Below are 19,985 nucleotides of genomic sequence, written 5' to 3'. Positions count from 1 at the left end.
CCACAAGCAGCACCCACATCTGTGTTATGAGAGCAATTAATCAGAGGTACCTGTCATCAGGGTGAGGCTCAAACCTGCTATCTGGAGCAGGGCCCCCATAACTGTCATCATGGGGGCCTCCATACCGCTCATCAGGGGGGCCATCATAGCGACCGTCATACTGGGTTCCATCTCGTCGGTCATCAGGGTGGATGTCTCCATAGCGATCATCTTCCCGGAACTGACCATTTGGGGGTGGGGGAGGTGGGTAATAGTCATCCCCATGGGGTCCCCCATAATGGTCGTCATAGTGATCCCCTGGGTAATGGTCATCTGGGTGGCTCCCATAAGGCCCTCCATCTGGATGGTTGCTACGGTAACCATCCTCTAAGCCTGGTGAGTCTCTGTAATTATGACCATGCTGGTTACCGAAAGCTTCTTGGCGAGGAATATTGTCGTCATATCCATCGTACGGGGCTGGTTCACCATACCTTGGCTCGGGGTCCATGTTTCTGGGGTCTCCGTGGTAGCCATGCTCCCTAAATGTTGGGGTCCCCCGATCTGACCCCGCCTGGTAACTGCCACGGCTGCCTGGGTAACCATGGTCTCTGGAATATCATCAGCTCAACATCAAACACTGTAATCAGTGCTACTACAGATTTTATATTAGTCTCAAACTTCATCAAATTTGCAGTGGCAGGTGCCTGAGTTTGTGGCGGGTGTTTGGATTATGATCTGATGGGTGTCGGGACTAGTTTATTGCAGGTGTCTGGAATATGCAGTGATAAGTTTCAGGACTAGTTTGCTATGGGTGTCTGAACCACATTGAGACGGGTGTCTGAACTATGTTGGGATGGGTGTCTAGACTACCTTGGGGTGGGTGTCTGAGCTAGTTTATGATGGGTATCGGGACTGGTTTTTGATGGGTTTCGGGGGTAGTTGTGATGGGTGTCACGACTAGTTCATGATAAGTGATAGGTCTAGTTTGTGATGTGTGTTCGGATTATGTCATGATGTTGTGATGGGTGTTAGGACTGTGTTATGATGAGTGTTGGGACTACGTTGTGATGGATGTCTAGACTATGCTATGATGGGTGTTGGGACTATGCTGTGATGAGTGTCAGGATAGATCATACTTTTATAGCGTTTTTGTTTGTGTTTTTGTGTGCCTTGTTTATGGTGGGCTGGCAGGATTTGAATCTCTGTCCACCACTGTTTTCCAGTCACCTATCACCAGGAACTTAACACAACCACTAAGAATCATGTTACTTCATGCTCTCAAATTATCAAGATGCACAGGTATAATTGTTTGTTCTACAAATCTACTAAAATTTGAGTGTGACTGTACCAGAGTGTAGAATTCCCTTGCATTCACATCAGCATTAATGTATATATGCTACATAGCACACCATATCTGAGTAGATAATACATAGTCTTGGGAACTGGTGCAGGGAACATACAAAATTCTTTGTCAAAACTCCATGGATTAGGAAAACTTAGCAAAACATTTCATAACACATTACCTTTCACAAGGGGTAACAGGTGTTAAACAGGTGTAAATATTGTGAGAATAACAGCCAGTGATGATTTAGCGATGGATGTTAACCCGTGAGCCACATAGCGAGTTTGGCGATGATGTCATGGAGATGGGAAGGTAGAGGACAGAAAGGGGATGGCAGTGATTAGAAAAATAAGTAAAACTAATAAAAAAACTAAGGAAATAAACAAAGCTTCTGCACCTCCTGGCTTTTGTCTTGCTTATTTAACCATGGTCAATATTTCAGATATTCAACCATTCTGAACTGACCCTGGTCAATACGTCAGACCATCCACCAGTTACAGTTCAGGGGCAAAACTTGAACTCAAGGCTTTTATCTTTTCCGCAGGTTAACAGACTTGCTGTGACAATGATGACTTTGCCAAGATTTTTGTGACTAGTGGCATTACTGTGGTCAAACTGTATCAAACTATGCAGCATGAAGAGTGTACATGTTCATACATGCATGCATCAAGCAAGAAGTTCTAGGCCAGGAGATGCAGGGTTAACAAACAAACCAGTGTAGTAAATAAACTAGATGTGAACAACTGCAGCCCTGTGAACTGTGAGAATACTATAATCTCTAAGCAAAGCAAATAATAATGTTATCATAAATAACATGCATAAATAAACAATGTTAAATAAATATAAAGGTTATAAATGCAAGATGTCCCAAATTGTTCTACACATTGTTCATTACTTGCTAATACTTTATGATTACTGATTACTGTAAATTTTGAAATAAATTAATCATTTCATGTCAAAATAATTCATAAAAGAACATGGAAAAGAGAACTTCAAAGTTTTGTTAACTGGAAAAATGTTAGTTTTCAGATACCACCAAATTGGGACAGTCTTACGCAACAGAAAAGAGAAAGCAAAGAACCGCTACCTAGGACTTAAATGATGGTTGTAGATGTCATGTGACACAGGGGAGCCGTGATTATCATGAGGCTCCATTGGAGGGTCCACAGGGTAATAGTTTGATGAGTAAGCATGATTTGAGTAGCTGTGAGAGCCCAGGCCCATGTCATGGTGTGTGAACCTTGTTGGGGTTGGGGGTCCTCTTGTGGGTGTCTGAGCGCCTCCGTGGGGGGAGGGGCTGTCCAAGTTACGATTGATAGCATTGTACGACATGTAATTATCCATCTGGTGATCCTGTGAGCTTATGGAGCCTCGTCCTCTGATATTATTTAGCTTGTGAACATTCTGTGGGAACAAAAAGACATAATGGCCTTTTACACAATTCAACAAATCCTGTAATCAGGAAAGCAACAGAATCAATCTCATCTGTTACAGAATTTTCACAACACAATTTTTTATCAAAAATTTTTCTTTTACACACTTTAAAGCAAAAATCAAGGGAGATGACTCATTTAGTCAACTTCAATCAAGAACACTCAAGGGACATAACTCCCTTCTTAATAGTGGTGTGGTTGGTGCAGTTAACGGTTTCAAAGCTTTCACTGGTAATCAAGCGTTACTCCAATATCCGGACACTCTACATATCTTTGGATTATGGATCTCTTCTGTTCAAAAAGCACTATGGCTGTGTGTAAACCCCTCATGAAATCCCTGAGGGTTACAGAAGCTGTATGAGTTCTCTCTGCGAGCCGGGGTGAGGTTTGTTCTTACCCTATTGTCTCCATGGTGGTTACTGCCACCACTCTGCACAGACAGCCTGGAGGAGTGTGGGGAGCCTTCGTTATGACGGTCGTAAGCTGGATTACCACCATTCATCATGCTGGACATGTAAGCTGGATTCATCCCGTGGTAATTCTCATCATGGATGTACTCCATGTTACTGGAGAAGATGAACATCATTTAGATGGTTAGAAAAAAGCCATCCACCAGTTACAAACTGTTACAGGCTGGATATAAAGTGTGTGGTCAGCAATGTAACAAGGAAAGGTGACAAATATTGAGAGAGGCGTGTGGGGTGGGGATATTTTAGAGATAAATTCTTACGCAATTATGAATCCAGAAATGAAATGTCTACAAACAGCTCAACAAGGTGGAATATTCTATACCACATTAAGTTAGATACAAAGACATGATGCTGGTTGAGAATGTCTATCCATGTTTTTCACAGCTCATGGGTTATCCATGAAGAAGACAAGACAAAAAAACTGACTTGTTAGTATCATGTTACTGATGACGAGAGGAGACATGATCTGATTTGCTAGTATCATTTTACTGATGACGAGAACAGCGATGACTTGGTTTGTTAGTATCATGTTACTAATGACGAGAGGAGACATGATCTGATTTGCTAGTATCATTTTACTGATGACGAGAACAGCGATGACTTGGTTTGTTAGTATCATGTTACCGATGACGAGAAGAGCAATGATCTGATGATTTGTTTAGTATTACAATACTGGTGAAGAGAGGAGCAATGATCTGATGATTTGTTTAGTGTTACTATACTGGTGAAGAAAAGAGCAATGATCTGATGATTTGTTCAGTGTTACTATACTGGTGAAGACAGGAGCAATGATCTCATGATTTGTTTAGTGTTACTATACTGGTGAAGAAAAGAGCAATGATCTGATGATTTGTTTAGTGTTACAATACTGGTGAAGACAGGAGCAATGATCTGATGATTTGTTTAATATTACAATACTGGTGAAGAAAAGAGCAATGATCTGATGATTTGTTTAGTATTACTATACTGGTGAAGAGAAGAGCAATGATCTGATGATTTGTTTAGTATTACAATGCTGGTGAAGACAGGAGCAATGATCTGATGATTTGTTTAATATTACAATACTGGTGAAGAGAGGAGCAATGATCTGATGATTTGTTAGTGTCAGTTATTGGTGAAGAGAAGAGCAATGATCTGATGATTTGTTTAGTGTTACTATACTGGTGAAGAAAAGAGCAATGATCTGATGATTTGTTTAGTATTACAATACTGGTGAAGAGAGGAGCAATGATCTGATGATTTGTTTAGTGTTACTATACTGGTGAAGAAAAGAGCAATGATCTGATGATTTGTTTAGTGTTACTATACTGGTGAAGAAAAGAGCAATGATCTGCTGATTTGTTTAGTGTTACAATACTGGTGAAGACAGGAGCAATGATCTGATGATTTGTTTAATATTACAATACTGGTGAAGAAAAGAGCAATGATCTGATGATTTGTTTAGTATTACTATACTGGTGAAGAGAAGAGCAATGATCTGATGATTTGTTTAGTATTACAATGCTGGTGAAGACAGGAGCAATGATCTCATGATTTGTTTAATATTACAATACTGGTGAAGAAAAGAGCAATGATCTGATGATTTGTTTAGTGTTACTATACTGATGAAGAGAAGAACAATGATCTGATGATTTGCTTAGTATTACAATACTGGTGAAGACAGGAGCAATGATCTGATGATTTGTTTAGTGTTACTATACTGGTGAAGAAAAGAGCAATGATCTGATGATTTGTTTAGTGTTACTATACTGGTGAAGACAGGAGCAATGATCTCATGATTTGTTTAGTGTTACTATACTGGTGAAGAAAAGAGCAATGATCTGATGATTTGTTTAATATTACAATACTGGTGAAGAAAAGAGCAATGATCTGATGATCTGTTTAATATTAAAATACTGGTGAAGAAAAGAGCAATGATCTGATGATTTGTTTAGTATTACAATACTGGTGAAGAAAAGAGCAATGATCTGATGATTTGTTTAGTGTTACTATACTGGTGAAGAAAAGAGCAATGATCTGATGATTTGTTTAATATTACAATACTGGTGAAGAAAAGAGCAATGATCTGATGATTTGTTTAGTGTTACTATACTGGTGAAGAAAAGAGCAATGATCTGATGATTTGTTTAGTGTTACAATACTGGTGAAGAGAGGAGCAATGATCTGATGATTTGTTTAGTATTACAATACTGGTGAAGACAGGAGCAATGATCTGATGATTTGTTTAGTGTTACTATACTGGTGAAGAAAAGAGCAATGATCTGATGATTTGTTTAGTATTACAATACTGGTGAAGAAAAGAGCAATGATCTGATGATTTGTTAAGTATTACGATACTGGTGAAGAGAAGAGCAATGATCTGATGATTTGTTTAATATTACAATACTGATGAAGAGAAGAGCAATGATCTGATGATTTGTTTAGTATTACAATACTGGTGAAGAGAAGAGCAATGATCTGATGATTTGTTTAGTATTACTATACTGGTGAAGAGAGGAGCAATGATCTGATGATTTGTTTAATATTACAATACTGGTGAAGAGAGGAGCAATGATCTGATGATTTGTTTAGTATTACTATACTGGTGAAGAGAGGAGCAATGATCTGATGATTTGTTTAGTATCACTATACTGGTGAAGAGAGGACCAATGATCTGATGATTTGTTTAGTGTTACATTACTGGTGAAGAGAAGAGCAATGATCTGATGATTTGTTTAGTGTTACATTACTGGTGAAGAGAAGAGCAATGATCTGATGATCTGTTTAGTATTACAATACTGGTGAAGACAGGAGCAATGATCTGATGATTTGTTTAGTATTACAATACTGGTGAAGAGAAGAGCAATGATCTGATGATTTGTTACTATTACAATACTGGTGAAGAGAGGAGCAATGATCTGATGATTTGTTTAGTATTACAATACTGGTGAAGAAAAGAGCAATGATCTGATGATTTGTTACAATACTGGTCAGATTTCTATTAATTTCAACAACTGCTTGGGGGGTGAGGCAAATAGATCTACTAATATTATAGACCACAGTACCCTGAAACCAATACACCTCTTTGCTGAAACTTTTTATGTATAAATACTGTACTGGTCCATCACCCAATAGAGATCATGCCCTCACCACATGACACAGCTCCCTGCATACGTATAACATCCAGGTACAGATGTACACCATGTAACAAAGGTTAGACTGTTAGAACACCTCCACCAACAAAGCTCAACCGTCAACTTACTCAAAATTCATTGTACCCCTGTCTTCTAACTCTCGTCTAAAAGAAAACAATAAAGTCTTAAACTTTATCTCTGTTACTGACACACATAAATGTACAATGCAAATTTACAATTGAACAGTACTTAAATCACACGTTGCAAACAGAACCTGAAAGAAATACAAGATTATAATCAGCTGTATGTGCTTCCTGATTTGAAAAGTGAGTAATAAAAGCTCGTTATAAGATACATGTACTTCACTTTAGTGTCCATTTGGCAAGTGCACCCATAGATATATAGGTGTATATGTGTATTCATTTAGAATCATACAATCTAGTAGTCTATATGTGCTGAGTAGCAAAAACCATATGTAAAGTCACTGGTCCCAATATGTTCAGGAAATGCTACCACAGAATGTAAAGGTTCAAATGTATTTTATTCAGTTGAAAAAATTCCAAAAACAATAAAAAAAATCCAACCTTTTTTGTGAAAAGTGTTTAATGGTCTTTTATCTGACATATACTCCATGCTAGTGTTTTCTTTACCTTTAATGACACCTGTAATCAACCAGTGATAAAAAAATTGACAGGCTACGCATACAGGGATCAGATTAAACAATAATCAGTCAACTGGTACTGAAATACCATTTTCACTCCAACTGTGAAAAGAATGAATGTGAACACTGGAAAGAGGGAACATAACATCAAGTAACAGGTAATGTTTAAAGGTAGGGACTGGGAAAATTCACATGTTTATTCAATTTATTTTGGGATTTAATAGTTCAAACCCCTGACTGTAAGTGTGTGATGTGATTTCTTAAATTTCTAAATCAGTAAATGGACATGATTTTCTAGCTCAACACTTTGCCATTTATATGACAAGCCTTAATACTGATCGTGACAACAGCAGTCTGATGCTTAGGACCGGATAATACTGCCTATCTTCTCATACATCTTTTGTTCTGGAATGTACTCTACGAGTCAAAGTGAAGTTTGGTTATGATTTCATCAGCAGATCTATTTCCTGAACTAGCCTGTACCCACATGAAAATGTGGGCCATAATTAGTTCAGTGAGCACATCTATATGCATTAATTTACGCTGTACAAAGCATGACCTGAATAGGTTGACAGTGAATCAACCTACATTGACCTTACTGATATTAACCAATTAGCTTCATTAGTCTAGCTTAGCAGGACTCTGGGGTTACATCAATGGACAGTTAATAATGTGAAGGCCAAACAAAATATCTCTCAGGTGGAACAGTTTCACTGAACTTATAAATATCATGGATAGAACATTTATGCCTAATCAAAACTGTATGTCCTCAGGTAACCTCTGCAGCCACAAATACTGCATGTCCTCAGGTAACCTCTGCAAGCTCATATACTAGACATCCTCAGGTAACCTTTGCAGGCACATGTACTAGACATCCTCAGGTAACCCCTGCAGGCACATATTCTAGATATCCTCGGGTAACCTCTGCAGGCACATACATGTATACTAGACATCCTTCGGTCAATTCTGCAAGCACATATACTAGACATCCTCAAGTAACCTCTGCACGCACATATACTAGACATCCTCAGGTAACCTCTGCACGCACATATACTAGACATCCTCAGGTAACCTCTGCACGCACATATACTAGACATCCTCAGGTAACCTTTGCAGGCACATGTACTAGACATCCTCAGGTAACCTCTGCAGGCACATATTCTAGATATCCTCAGGTAACCTCTGCAGGCACATACATATACACTCCATCCACAGGCCTGGAACTCTGGAGTGGTGGGGTTGTGTCTCACATGCTCTGGCGAGTGATGCACTTTGTCTACATTTGATGTAATGATTTGTTAGTATCAAGTTACTGATGATGAGAAGAGCAATGATCTAATGATTTGTTAGCATATCAGCTATTTCTTCACCAAAACGCCCTGCTTGTCCCTAAAGCATGCCCCTAAAAGCCAGACCTTCAGGACACCGCACAATTATCACAGGTGTGATAATTTACATGCCAAGGCAGAAAACAGACAGAAATGTTGGTATGCTGGTACATGAAGAAGTATCAGAAGCTCTGGAGCTTCTCACAGTCTTTGACAACTCAGGTGAGGCAAGCTTCAAAAAGCTTGCACCATCTGGAGGTGTTTTTGACCATCTTCAACACCTTGCTATGTATAATTAAATCTGCACGTGTTGGGCCTAGCTGAGTAGGCGGCTACCTTACACCTACTGATTTGCTGGTGTACACTTGACCCAATGAACAGTGGTTACCACATGATCTGGCTATGGAACACTGGAGGTTAGGGATTATCAGTATTCACAAAAAGCTTTAAGGAAGGTTGAGGGAGGCCTTCAACCTCATGAACATTCCAGGCATAGTTGATGAAGTCAGCAGTCCAGAACTATGTGCCAGTTAGGGTATGAAGGGGGAATTGTAATAGTAAATACTTGTCTAAATAAGTCAGCAAAATGCTACACATCTCTGGCTCTACACTCACCTACATCTCTTGGTATTTACTTAAAGTACAATGTATTTATTTTCTCTATCTAAGAATACATTTCTCTTACAGAACAGGGGTCAGGTTTACAGGTGGAGAAAAAACAGAAGGTGGTAAGGAGAAAATGTCTGACACACCTCCTCTTTTATAGCAATTAGGCCAGGATAATCTCTCGATGAATTACACTAAAATGCTCCTCCATGAACCTGGTAAAAGGCCAACAATATGATCTGGACAGCAGGAGACCACAGACATCAAGCCACTTGCCATTTTCCCTGCACCTTTACTCGACACTACGGCACTACTGTCTGAACCTTAAATCAATAGTGACTAAAGGCAACATGAAATAAAACCTGCCTCTTCTGAACTTTCATAATATAAGTAGACTGTGGTCTGTATACACCTACTGTAGTTCCTCAACCATTTTTGTTTGCAATACGCTTATTCAGACAAACATATTGTCAGACACACATATACTTCTCAGCATTTCATCCATTGTTGTTTATCCCCTATACTTTCCATTGTTTGTGTACATGTATCCCTGCAGGAGAGTAAAGTGCCTGGATGAGCACAGTGTGAAAACATCCCAGTCTGTCACAGGGTCCTATCTACATGTACATGTGGGCTATTTCCGCCTTGTCTCTCTCTGACAATGGACATAAACAATACACTCTGGATGCCACACATTCATCATTGCAGGTTAATAACCTCAAGATAGGGCTGTCTTCACACTGTTGCATATTTAACAGAAATAAACTTACAGGTAGAAAATAATCTGTATGCTCTATTAACTTCCAAGGAACTGTCTCAGTGTGACGAGTTTATATGTAGGTCAGACTGTTTCATGTCATAACATTACATAGGTCTCTTGTCAAAACAATCTAGGCTACACCTCTGGCTGTGACACCAGTGGACAACAGCAATGATATCTGTTTGTATAACAGAAGTTGTCAACAACATCTGAAGCTCTATCAGCCCCCAGTTCAAGCTCAAATTGTCTCAGTTTGCCTGGACACTGTTACACAAGCCAAACACTAGCCAGTGACTTTTCCCACAAGGTGTTTACTATTCCTACATTCCTGCAAATCACAACACAACCTGACTGATACCAGAACCTGCATACATGTAGGTCTATAAACTGTGACAGGAGCACTGCAGTATGTAATGACAGGAAAACTGCAGTATGTAATGACAGGAGCACTGCAGTATGTAATGCCAGAAGCACTGCAGGATGTAATGACAGGAGCACTGCAGGATGTAATGACAGGGTGACTCCTAGCATAACCCAGATATACTTGACATGTATAGTTAGCATGTTTAGCTTTCAGCAGAAGATCAAAACTATAATTTATTAAGGGCTGGCTTACTGTCATAATCTTATTTGTATGTCAAGCATCTAAGCAGAAGATTTATACAGTAATGCACATGACAGCTGGCTGAAGATATATGTCTTGGTACTACATATACAATATCAACCTTGTAATCAGTATGTGGAAATCTATCAGCTGAAAGAAACACGGGTAAACTGTAGTTTACAATCCACAAGGTCAAAAAATCATAATATACATTGAATATAAATAGAAAACATGTTAATAATTTGAAAAAAAACTTGTGCATAAAAGATACCCTCTTATTCATACAAAAAGACATAATGGAAAAGGCAATGAATGAAAAAAACAAAAAGCAGCAATGATAAGCACACATGAAAACATGCAGGACACAAAAGACAACAACAACCATTGTTACATGCAAAATTCATGACTGAAAAAGATGAGAAGCAAGGCAATTACCTTGTTTTCAAACCAAAATTAAAAAAATGAGGGGAAACAGTTAAACGTTCATGGTGAAAAAACAATGAAAAATGGTCTTGAGAAATTATGACAAAGACCACAAATAAGGTGAGAAAAAAGCACAGGGGTGTTAAAATTCACACCATTAATAGCTGAGAACAGTTATTACAAGTTGGCATGCATGACAGAGACAAAGACAGGAAGTGTTGGCTGCTCTCTAGGCCAAACAGGCAGACAGCCCAGCTACTAACTGGTTCATGTCAGAGTTTATCAACACTTCTCCCAGCTCATGGGATGTTCTGCATACCAGCACTGATAATAACTCAAACTATGTGGCACACATACATGTATATCCCATCACAATGATCTAATACAGTCCTCCATTGGTTAACAGCACTGGCATTGGTGACCTCTCCAATAGGCTGCTCTGAGGTCATAGGCCAAAGTTTACAAAATCAAGGTTGTATTTAGCTCTGGGACAGTGACAGATATAAACAACAAAGGCAAGGAAGGAATTAAAAGTGGCATCAAATATTGATGGATTAGGGGATACTTGAAAATGAATTCCTTTTTTTTTTCAATTAAAGCAATGCAGGCAAGTAATAATAGGTAGATGAAGTTGTAACCAAGGGACACAACTCCACCACTCCAAAGTTCCAGACAAAGTGTCTTTTGGAATAAGTTTGGGTTACAGGTATCCTATGATCAATACCAAACCTTACCTGTGACATTTATTCCCAGGTAACAATATCAAACCTAATGCTGGTATCCATGGGTCAATGACCCTAATGACCTAATAAAATGCTAAAGTTAGTGAGACGAACATGAAGAGGATTGGGTTAACTCAGGGCGTAAGGTCGGGTAAGTTGGTTGACACTGGGTTCGTCTTTCAATACTCACAGACAGGAATCGAGGAGGAGTGAGCTCTCGATTTTAGGGGCGTGAAGGTCACTGTCATCGTCCAATCGGGAGTCGGATAGATCATTGTGGGCAGGGCTTCGCCAGTGATAGGCGTCATCATTGCTAGACATGCTATTCATACTGGCAGTATCACTACCAAGTTTACACTGGAACAAAAATAAAATGGCAAGGCCATGCAGTGTTTAAAACTGTGACGTGAAAGTGCATTCATACATGTCATGTGAATTAATGAAGCTGATGTCGAACATATCCATACTATAAAAACGCCACAATGTGCACAGATAACAAATACATCCACAACATACACACCACATTGTGCACAGATGACAAATACATCCACACTATACACACCACAATGTGCACAGATGACAAATACATCCAAACTATACACACCACATTGTGCACAGATAACAAATACATCCAAACTATACACACCACATTGTGCACAGATAACAAATACATCCACACTACATTGTGCACAGATGACAAATACATCCACACTATACACACCACAATGTGCACAGATAAATACATCCACACTATACACACCACAATGTGCACAGATAACAAATACATCCACACTATACACACCACAATGTGTACAGATAAATACATCCACACTATACACACCACAATGTGCACAGATGACAAATACATCCAAACCATACACACCACATTGTGCACAGATGACAAATACATCCACACTATACACACCACAATGTGCAGATAAATACATCCACACTATACACACCACAATGTGTACAGATAAATACATCCACACTATACACACCGCAAGGTGCACAGATAACAAATACATCCACGCTATACACACCACAATGTGTACAGATAAATACATCCACAATATACACACCACAATGTGCAGATATGACAAATACATCCAAACTATACACACCACATTGTGCACAGATGACAAATACATCCACACTATACACACCACAATGTGCAGATAAATACATCCACACTATACACACCACAATGTGCACAGATAACAAATACATTCACAATATACACCACAATGTGCAGAGATGACAAATACATCCAAACTATACACACCACATTGTGCACAGATAACAAATACATCCACACTATACACACCACAATGTGCACAGATGACAAATACATCCAAACTATACACACCACAAAGTGCACAGATAACAAATACATCCACGCTATACACACCACATTGTGCACAGATGACAAATACATCCACACTATACACACCACAATGTGCACAGATGACAAATACATATAAACTATACACACCACATTGTGCACAGATGACAAATACATCCACACTATACACACCACAATGTGTACAGATAAATACATCCACACTATACACACAAAATGTGCACAGATGACAAATACATCCAAACTATACACACCACATTGTGCACAGATGACAAATACATCCACACTAAACACACCACAATGTGCACAAATGACAAATACATCCAAACTATACACACCACAAGGTGCACAGATGACAAATACATCCAAACTATACACACCACATTGTGCACAGATAACAAATACATCCACACTATACACACCACATTGTGCACAGATAACAAATACATCCAAACTATACACACCACATTGTGCACAGATAACAAATACATCCACACTACATTGTGCACAGATGACAAATACATCCACACTATACACACCACAATGTGTACAGATAACAAATACATCCACACTATACACACCAAATTGTGCACAGATAACAAATACATCCACACAATATAAACAAGTACACTTACTGTACATGCTTACTGCAAATATCAAACAGACAACAGAGCGGTGTGGAGTCAGTTAAGATGTGTACATGCATAAACTGATCTTGATGTCATGAGACTAGATTAAACTTAAATCAGCCTGTTTCACAGAAGGCCTGTTGGAATGTCACCTGGATCTGACAATTCTGACTGTTAATATACATGTACAATGGTGGGCAGGAAGAATAGATAAAGGACATGAAACAGAGAATGTTGAATAGCATCAGTATTGCTGGAGTGAGAGGTGACAATGATAACTTCCACTCTCCAGGGTTATCATTCCCACCTCATTCCCATCATGAGAGCAATACTCAATGTATTCAAGCTCACTGAGCTTTCTATTTCTTGACAATATCAAGATTTTGTGTATTTGAACAAGTCAAGCAAGTATTTTTAGCTGTAGGCTTTTAAAAGTTGGCTAAACCTGTATTATAATGTTGTGCCATTGAGCTCATACTGAAACATTTTACAGCAAAATGTCCATGTCATTGGGTTAGCGTGTGTAATATGAAAATGTAATTGAAGTAGTGATATCTAATGCGTGAATGTATGTGAAATAACACTTTAATCAGTGAGGGAGATCTTGACATTCACCTATATATAAATAATAGAGGTGGATAACATGTTGGCATTTATTAAATTATTAAAACATGAAGCAAGGAGTCAAAGAGTCGCCAATCTTCCTGATATCTTCTGATTTGGTGTAAGAATGATGTTTTTTGTTTATTCTGGATGGTGTTTTATGACATACTCAAAATCATTCTGCAATAATAACCCAAAAGTAAATAAAGGAGCTGTGGAAATTTATTATGACCAAACAAGACCAGCACTGATAACATACTAGAGATCATGAGACACAACATGAACAAGCTGCTGGAATATAGGATGTAGCTGTACAATCGTATGTACACAGTCAGGCCATGTCCTCCAGAGCTCCTACCTGCTATCTATATGCACACTATAACTATACATTCAGAAGCTAATGGATTCATCACACTGATGACAGACATGCACTGGTAACAGGAAACCATATGGCAGAGGAGCACAGGAACACAATAGCATCTACAGGTATTATGTGTAAATTGACTTTCCCTCCAGTTCATGTACTGTACCTAAATTATATCACTGATTTTTACCAACTTGATGGTAACAGTTTGATTAGATTGTGATAGATTAGACTCAAACATCCAGTCCTACAGGTATTTGTAGACACTTTCTGCTACAAGTGGGTTAATACATGTACATGCACCCTATAAATTCCTCGACCTTTTTGCACACATGTAACAACAACTTCTCATGGGATTTTGGAGACAAAACTACATTGGTAAGATAGGCCAATTTCAGAGCTTCAAAACAAGTGTAATTTTATCAGTCTATGGAGAATAAGCTTGAAGGGACACCTTGCAAACGTGTGAAAACACTGAAGAATTACAGTACACGTACGTACACTTAACATAGGTATAGCTTGATACAACAAACCAATATACCAGCCACATCTCGTGCTATGTCTTCCACATATTCACTAAAATCACACAAAAAGTTACCAAATTGGTGAACAAGATCATGCAAGGTGAGAATAATAATAGGTAGTAGGAATACTGCTTCACACTGTTTGAATATCTCCTCATCAATATTCATGAGCGTGCAGAATACCTACAAAAGTTTACCTAGACAATCCCGGTGTATATTTTATAATTCTACAGGGTCGTCTCTCAGCCGGCATGCTCTCACCCACTCAGTGGCAAATTTCCACGCCTTTCTTAGCCAAACAATGACAAATAACCTAATAGGAAAAACTCCCAGTGGACCAGCCGCCAGACTTATGAGCCATGCTCATAAAATAGAATGTAGAACTGGTAGCTTGATGCTAAAACTTCCCCATACAAGAAGAAAGTGTACATCCTTAATCCACTCTGCAAAGACTGGTGTTTCCGGCCAGCATACACTGTTCTTATATGCCGGACACTAGGCCATTCAACTGTGTGTCAATGCAGCTTATGTATTAGACTGTTCAAATGAAACACTGGTCATACAGACAGCTGTCTAGGTGTTTGCACAAGTATATGTATGTATCCACCAGTCCAAACAGAGACTTTATTTATAGATAAGATCCTGGTCTGTTATTTAATATCACTGACTACCTGTGACACATTTCAGTACACTAGCCTATCATTACATTCCTACAATGGAATTTTTCAACATGAAAAAACAGCCGTCTACATGTATCTATCCTGTGTGTATTTTATGGAAAGCTTACACTCTGCTATCTGTATCTTACATAGACTACGTGTTGGGTGTACCTAGAAATGCATACGTATCAATCACATATCTTATACAGGTCCGAAGTAACATGTTCACAACACAGATTCAACCACAGTCTCTAACTGAGCATACACTGCCGTGGGCCTCCAGGCAATCACACTGTGCCTCCCTTGTTACATGACACCAGGCAAGACCTCCCTCGTTACACAACACCAGGTGAGACCTCCCTTGTTACATGACACCAGAAATGATCTCCTTTATTACATGACACCAGGTATGACCGCCCTTGTTACATGACACCAGGTATGACCTCCCTCATTACACAACACCAGGTGAGACCTCCCTTGTTACACGACACCAGAAATTATCTCCTTTATTACATAACACCAGGTATGACCCCCCTTATTACAAGGCACCAGGTATGACCTCCATTGTTACACGACACCAGGTATGACCTCCCTTGTTACACGACACCAGGTATGACCTCCCTGTTACACGACACCAGGTATGACCTCCCTTGTTACACGACACCAGGTATGACCTCCCTGTTACACGACACCAGGTATGACCTCCCTTGTTACACGACACCAGGTATGACCTCTCTTGTTACATGACACAAGGTATGACCTCCCTTGTTACATATGACACCAGGTATGATCTCGCTTATTACACGGCACCAGGTATGACCCCCCTTGTTACACAGCACCAGGTATGACCTCCCTTGTTACATGCGACACCAGGTATGATCTCCCTTATTACAAGGCACTAGGTATGACCCCCCCTTGTTACACAGCACCAGGTATGACCTCCCTTGTTACATATGACACCAGGTATGATCTCGCTTATTACAAGGCACCAGGTATGACCTCCCTTGTTACACGACACCAGGTATGACCTCCCTTGTTACACGACACCAGGTGAGACCTCCCTTGTTAATCAACACCAGGTAGAACCTCCCTTGTTATATGACACCAGGTATGACCTCCCTTGTTACAAGATACCAAGTATGACTTTCCTTGTTACACGACACCAGGTATGGCCTCCTTTGTTATACGACACCAGGTATGACCTCCCTTATGACACGACACCAGGTATGACCTCCCTTATGACACGACACCAGGTATGACCTCCCTTACTTCACGAGGGGCCTCTATGGCTCAGTTGGTTATCGCGCTAGTGCAGCATAATGACCCAGAAGCCTCTCATCAATGCGTTCGCTGTGAGTTGAAGTGCAGATCATGTTGGCTTCCTCTTCCACCTTATGTGGGAAGGTATGCCCACTACCTGCAGATGGTCGTGGGTTTCCCTCGGGCTCTGCCCTGGTTTCTCCCACTGGCCGTCGTCGTATAAACGAATTTCTTAAGTATTGCGTGAAACACCAATCAAATAAATAAATAAATATTACATGACACCAGGTATGACCTCCCTTATTACAAGAGAACAACACAAGAGAAAAAATACAGCTCTACAGCTATCAAAAAAAAACTGATCACATTTATATAATATCTGTTTGCATTGGGAACAACCATGACATTATTAAGTAATTCCATTCGAAACAACCATGACATAACCAGTAATTCAATAGCCTAGTCATTCTCACATTATTGCCATTGCTGGGCTTCATGATGCCGTGTATCATATGGGCACAAAAACCACACCAGTCATGAGCTAACGCACAGGACAAAATCAATATTATCCTGCTTTTCTCCTCTTCCAGTCTCTTGTAGAAAGTTATCACCACAAATTCACTGGGTAACAAAACCTGAATGAAAAGCAATTATATAAATGATATTTCCTTTCAGGAGTTTGTGAGGAAAAAGTTGTCCAGTGAAGCGAGACTATTTTCTCTGGAAATCACAAGGTGAGCCAGGTGGGCTAAAAGCCAGGCTGAGTGGAGCTTTAGACATCCCAAGTAAGATTTGATGACCTACATGTACCTGTAAAGTGTGCATGGCATTTGATGATCTACATGTACCTGTAAAGTGTGTAAGGCATTTGATGATCTCCATGTACCTGTAAAGTGTGTAAGGTATTTGATAATCTCCATGTACCTGTAAAGTGTGTATGGCATTTGATGATCTCCATGTAACTGTAAAGTGTGTATGGCATTTGATGACCTACCTGTACCTGTAAAGTGTGTAAGGCATTTGATGATCTACATGTACCTGTAAAGTGTGTAAGGCATTTGATGATCTACATGTACCTGTAAAGTGTGCATGGCATTTGATGATTCACATGTACCTGTAAAGTGTGCATGGCATTTGATGATGTACATGTACCTGTAAAGTGTGTAAGACATTTGATGATCTACATGTACCTGTAAAGTGTGTAAGACATTTGATGATCTACATGTACCTGTAAAGTGTGCATGGCATTTGATGATCTCCATGTACCTGTAAAGTGTGTATGGCATTTGATGATCTACATGTACCTGTAAAGTGTGTAAGGTATTTGATAATCTCCATGTACCTGTAAAGTGTGTATGGCATTTGATGATCTACATGTACCTGTAAAGTGTGTATGGCATTTGATGATATACATGTACCTGTAAAGTGTGTAAGGCATTTGATAATCTACATGTACCTGTGAAGTGTGTAAGGCATTTGATGATCTCCATGTACCTGTAAAGTGTGTATGGCATTTGATGATCTACATGTACCTGTAAAGTGTGTAAGGCATTTGATGATCTCCATGTACCTGTGAAGTGTGAAAGGCATTTGATGATCTCCATGTACCTGTAAAGTGTGTATGGCATTTGATAATCTCCATGTACCTGTAAAGTGTGTATGGCATTTGATGATCTACATGTACCTGTAAAGTGTGTATGGCATTTGATGATATACATGTACCTGTAAAGTGTGTAAGGCGTTTGATAATCTACATGTACCTGTAAAGTGTGTAAGGCGTTTGATAATCTACATGTACCTGTAAAGTGTGCATGGCATTTGATGATCTCCATGTACGTGTAAAGTGTGTATGGCATTTGATGATCCACATGTACCTGTAAAGTGTGTAAGGCATTTGATGATCTACATGTACCTGTAAAGTGTGTAAGGCATTTGATGATCTACATGTACCTGTAAAGTGTGTAAGGCATTTGATGATCTACATGTACCTGTAAAGTGTGTAAGGTATTTGATGATCTACATGTACCTGTAAAGTGTGTATGGCACCTGATGATCCACATGTACCTGTAAAGTGTGTAAGACATTTGATGATCTACATGTACCTGTAAAGTGTGTAAGGCATTTGATAATCTACATGTACCTGTAAAGTGTGTAAGGCATTTGATAATCTACATGTACCTGTAAAGTGTGTAAGGCATTTGATGATCTACATGTACCTGTAAAGTGTGTAAGGCATTTGATGATCTACATGTACCTGTAAAGTGTGTATGGCATCTGATGATCTACATGTACCTGTAAAGTGTGTAAGGCATTTGATGATCTACATGTACCTGTAAAGTGTGTAAGGCATTTGATGATCTACATGTACCTGTAAAGTGTGTAAGGCATTTGATAATCTACATGTACCTGTAAAGTGTGTAAGGTATTTGATGATCCACATGTACCTGTAAAGTGTGTAAGGCATTTGATGATCTACATGTACCTGTAAAGTGTGTATGGCATTTGATGATCTACATGTACCTGTAAAGTGTGTAAGGCATTTGATGACCCACATATACCTGTAAAGTGTGCATGGCATTTGATGATCTACATGTACCTGTAAAGTGTGCATGGCATTTGATGATCTACATGTACCTGTAAAGTGTGCATGGCATTTGATGATCTACATGTACCTGTAAAGTGTGTATGGCATTTGATGATCCACATGTACCTGTAAAGTGTGCATGGCATTTGATGATCTACATGTACCTGTAAAGTGTGTATGGCATTTGATGATATACATGTACCTGTAAAGTGTGTAAGGCGTTTGATAATCTACATGTACCTGTAAAGTGTGTAAGGCATTTGATGATCTACATGTACCTTTAAAGTGTGTAAGGCATTTGATGATCCACATGTACCTGTAAACTGTATGGGTTTAGGAGAGGTTACCTGTAGTATAAGATGTACACATCAGGTAGCAGCACCTGATTTAAAATCTATGGAGAAAGAGGATTATGTGCGCTAAAAGCTACACTTACATGTTCACCACAACCTACGTATAACACAGCCAGGCTGACACTTGAACGGCTCATACAAGACTACATTTCTTCTACTTGGTGTTCTAGTCTCAACAGTATTGTGGTATATGTTATGGGGCACC

At 39.3% G+C, this 19,985-nt stretch overlaps 1 protein-coding gene across 7 annotated transcripts in view; it reads right to left on the bottom strand.

The window, feature by feature from the left end:
* The window catches only part of LOC135468556 (catenin delta-2-like), an 82,817-nt gene that overhangs the window by 30,747 nt on the left and 32,085 nt on the right, over positions 1-19,985 (bottom strand). The window contains exons 1-6 of one of the 7 annotated variants that reach the window (XM_064746879.1): positions 15,122-15,745; positions 11,632-11,798; positions 6,466-6,501; positions 3,152-3,320; positions 2,409-2,725; positions 51-587 (exon numbers count right to left, since the gene is read on the bottom strand). In XM_064746879.1, the coding sequence (XP_064602949.1) occupies positions 51-587; positions 2,409-2,725; positions 3,152-3,320; positions 6,466-6,501; positions 11,632-11,771 (1,199 nt within the window). In that variant the 5' untranslated portion in view covers positions 11,772-11,798; positions 15,122-15,745. Of the gene's footprint in view, positions 1-50; positions 588-2,408; positions 2,726-3,151; positions 3,321-6,465; positions 6,502-11,631; positions 11,799-15,121; positions 15,746-19,985 lie in introns of those variants that run through there. The other 6 variants (XM_064746876.1, XM_064746878.1, XM_064746877.1 and 3 more) reach the window with 6 other exon arrangements.

Source organism: Liolophura sinensis, chromosome 6 (genome assembly GCF_032854445.1).
Source record: "Liolophura sinensis isolate JHLJ2023 chromosome 6, CUHK_Ljap_v2, whole genome shotgun sequence".
Lineage (NCBI taxonomy): Eukaryota > Metazoa > Mollusca > Polyplacophora > Chitonida > Chitonidae > Liolophura > Liolophura sinensis.
The sequence above is the reverse complement of the archived record's forward strand: the minus strand, read 5'-3'. Positions and strand labels throughout refer to the sequence as shown.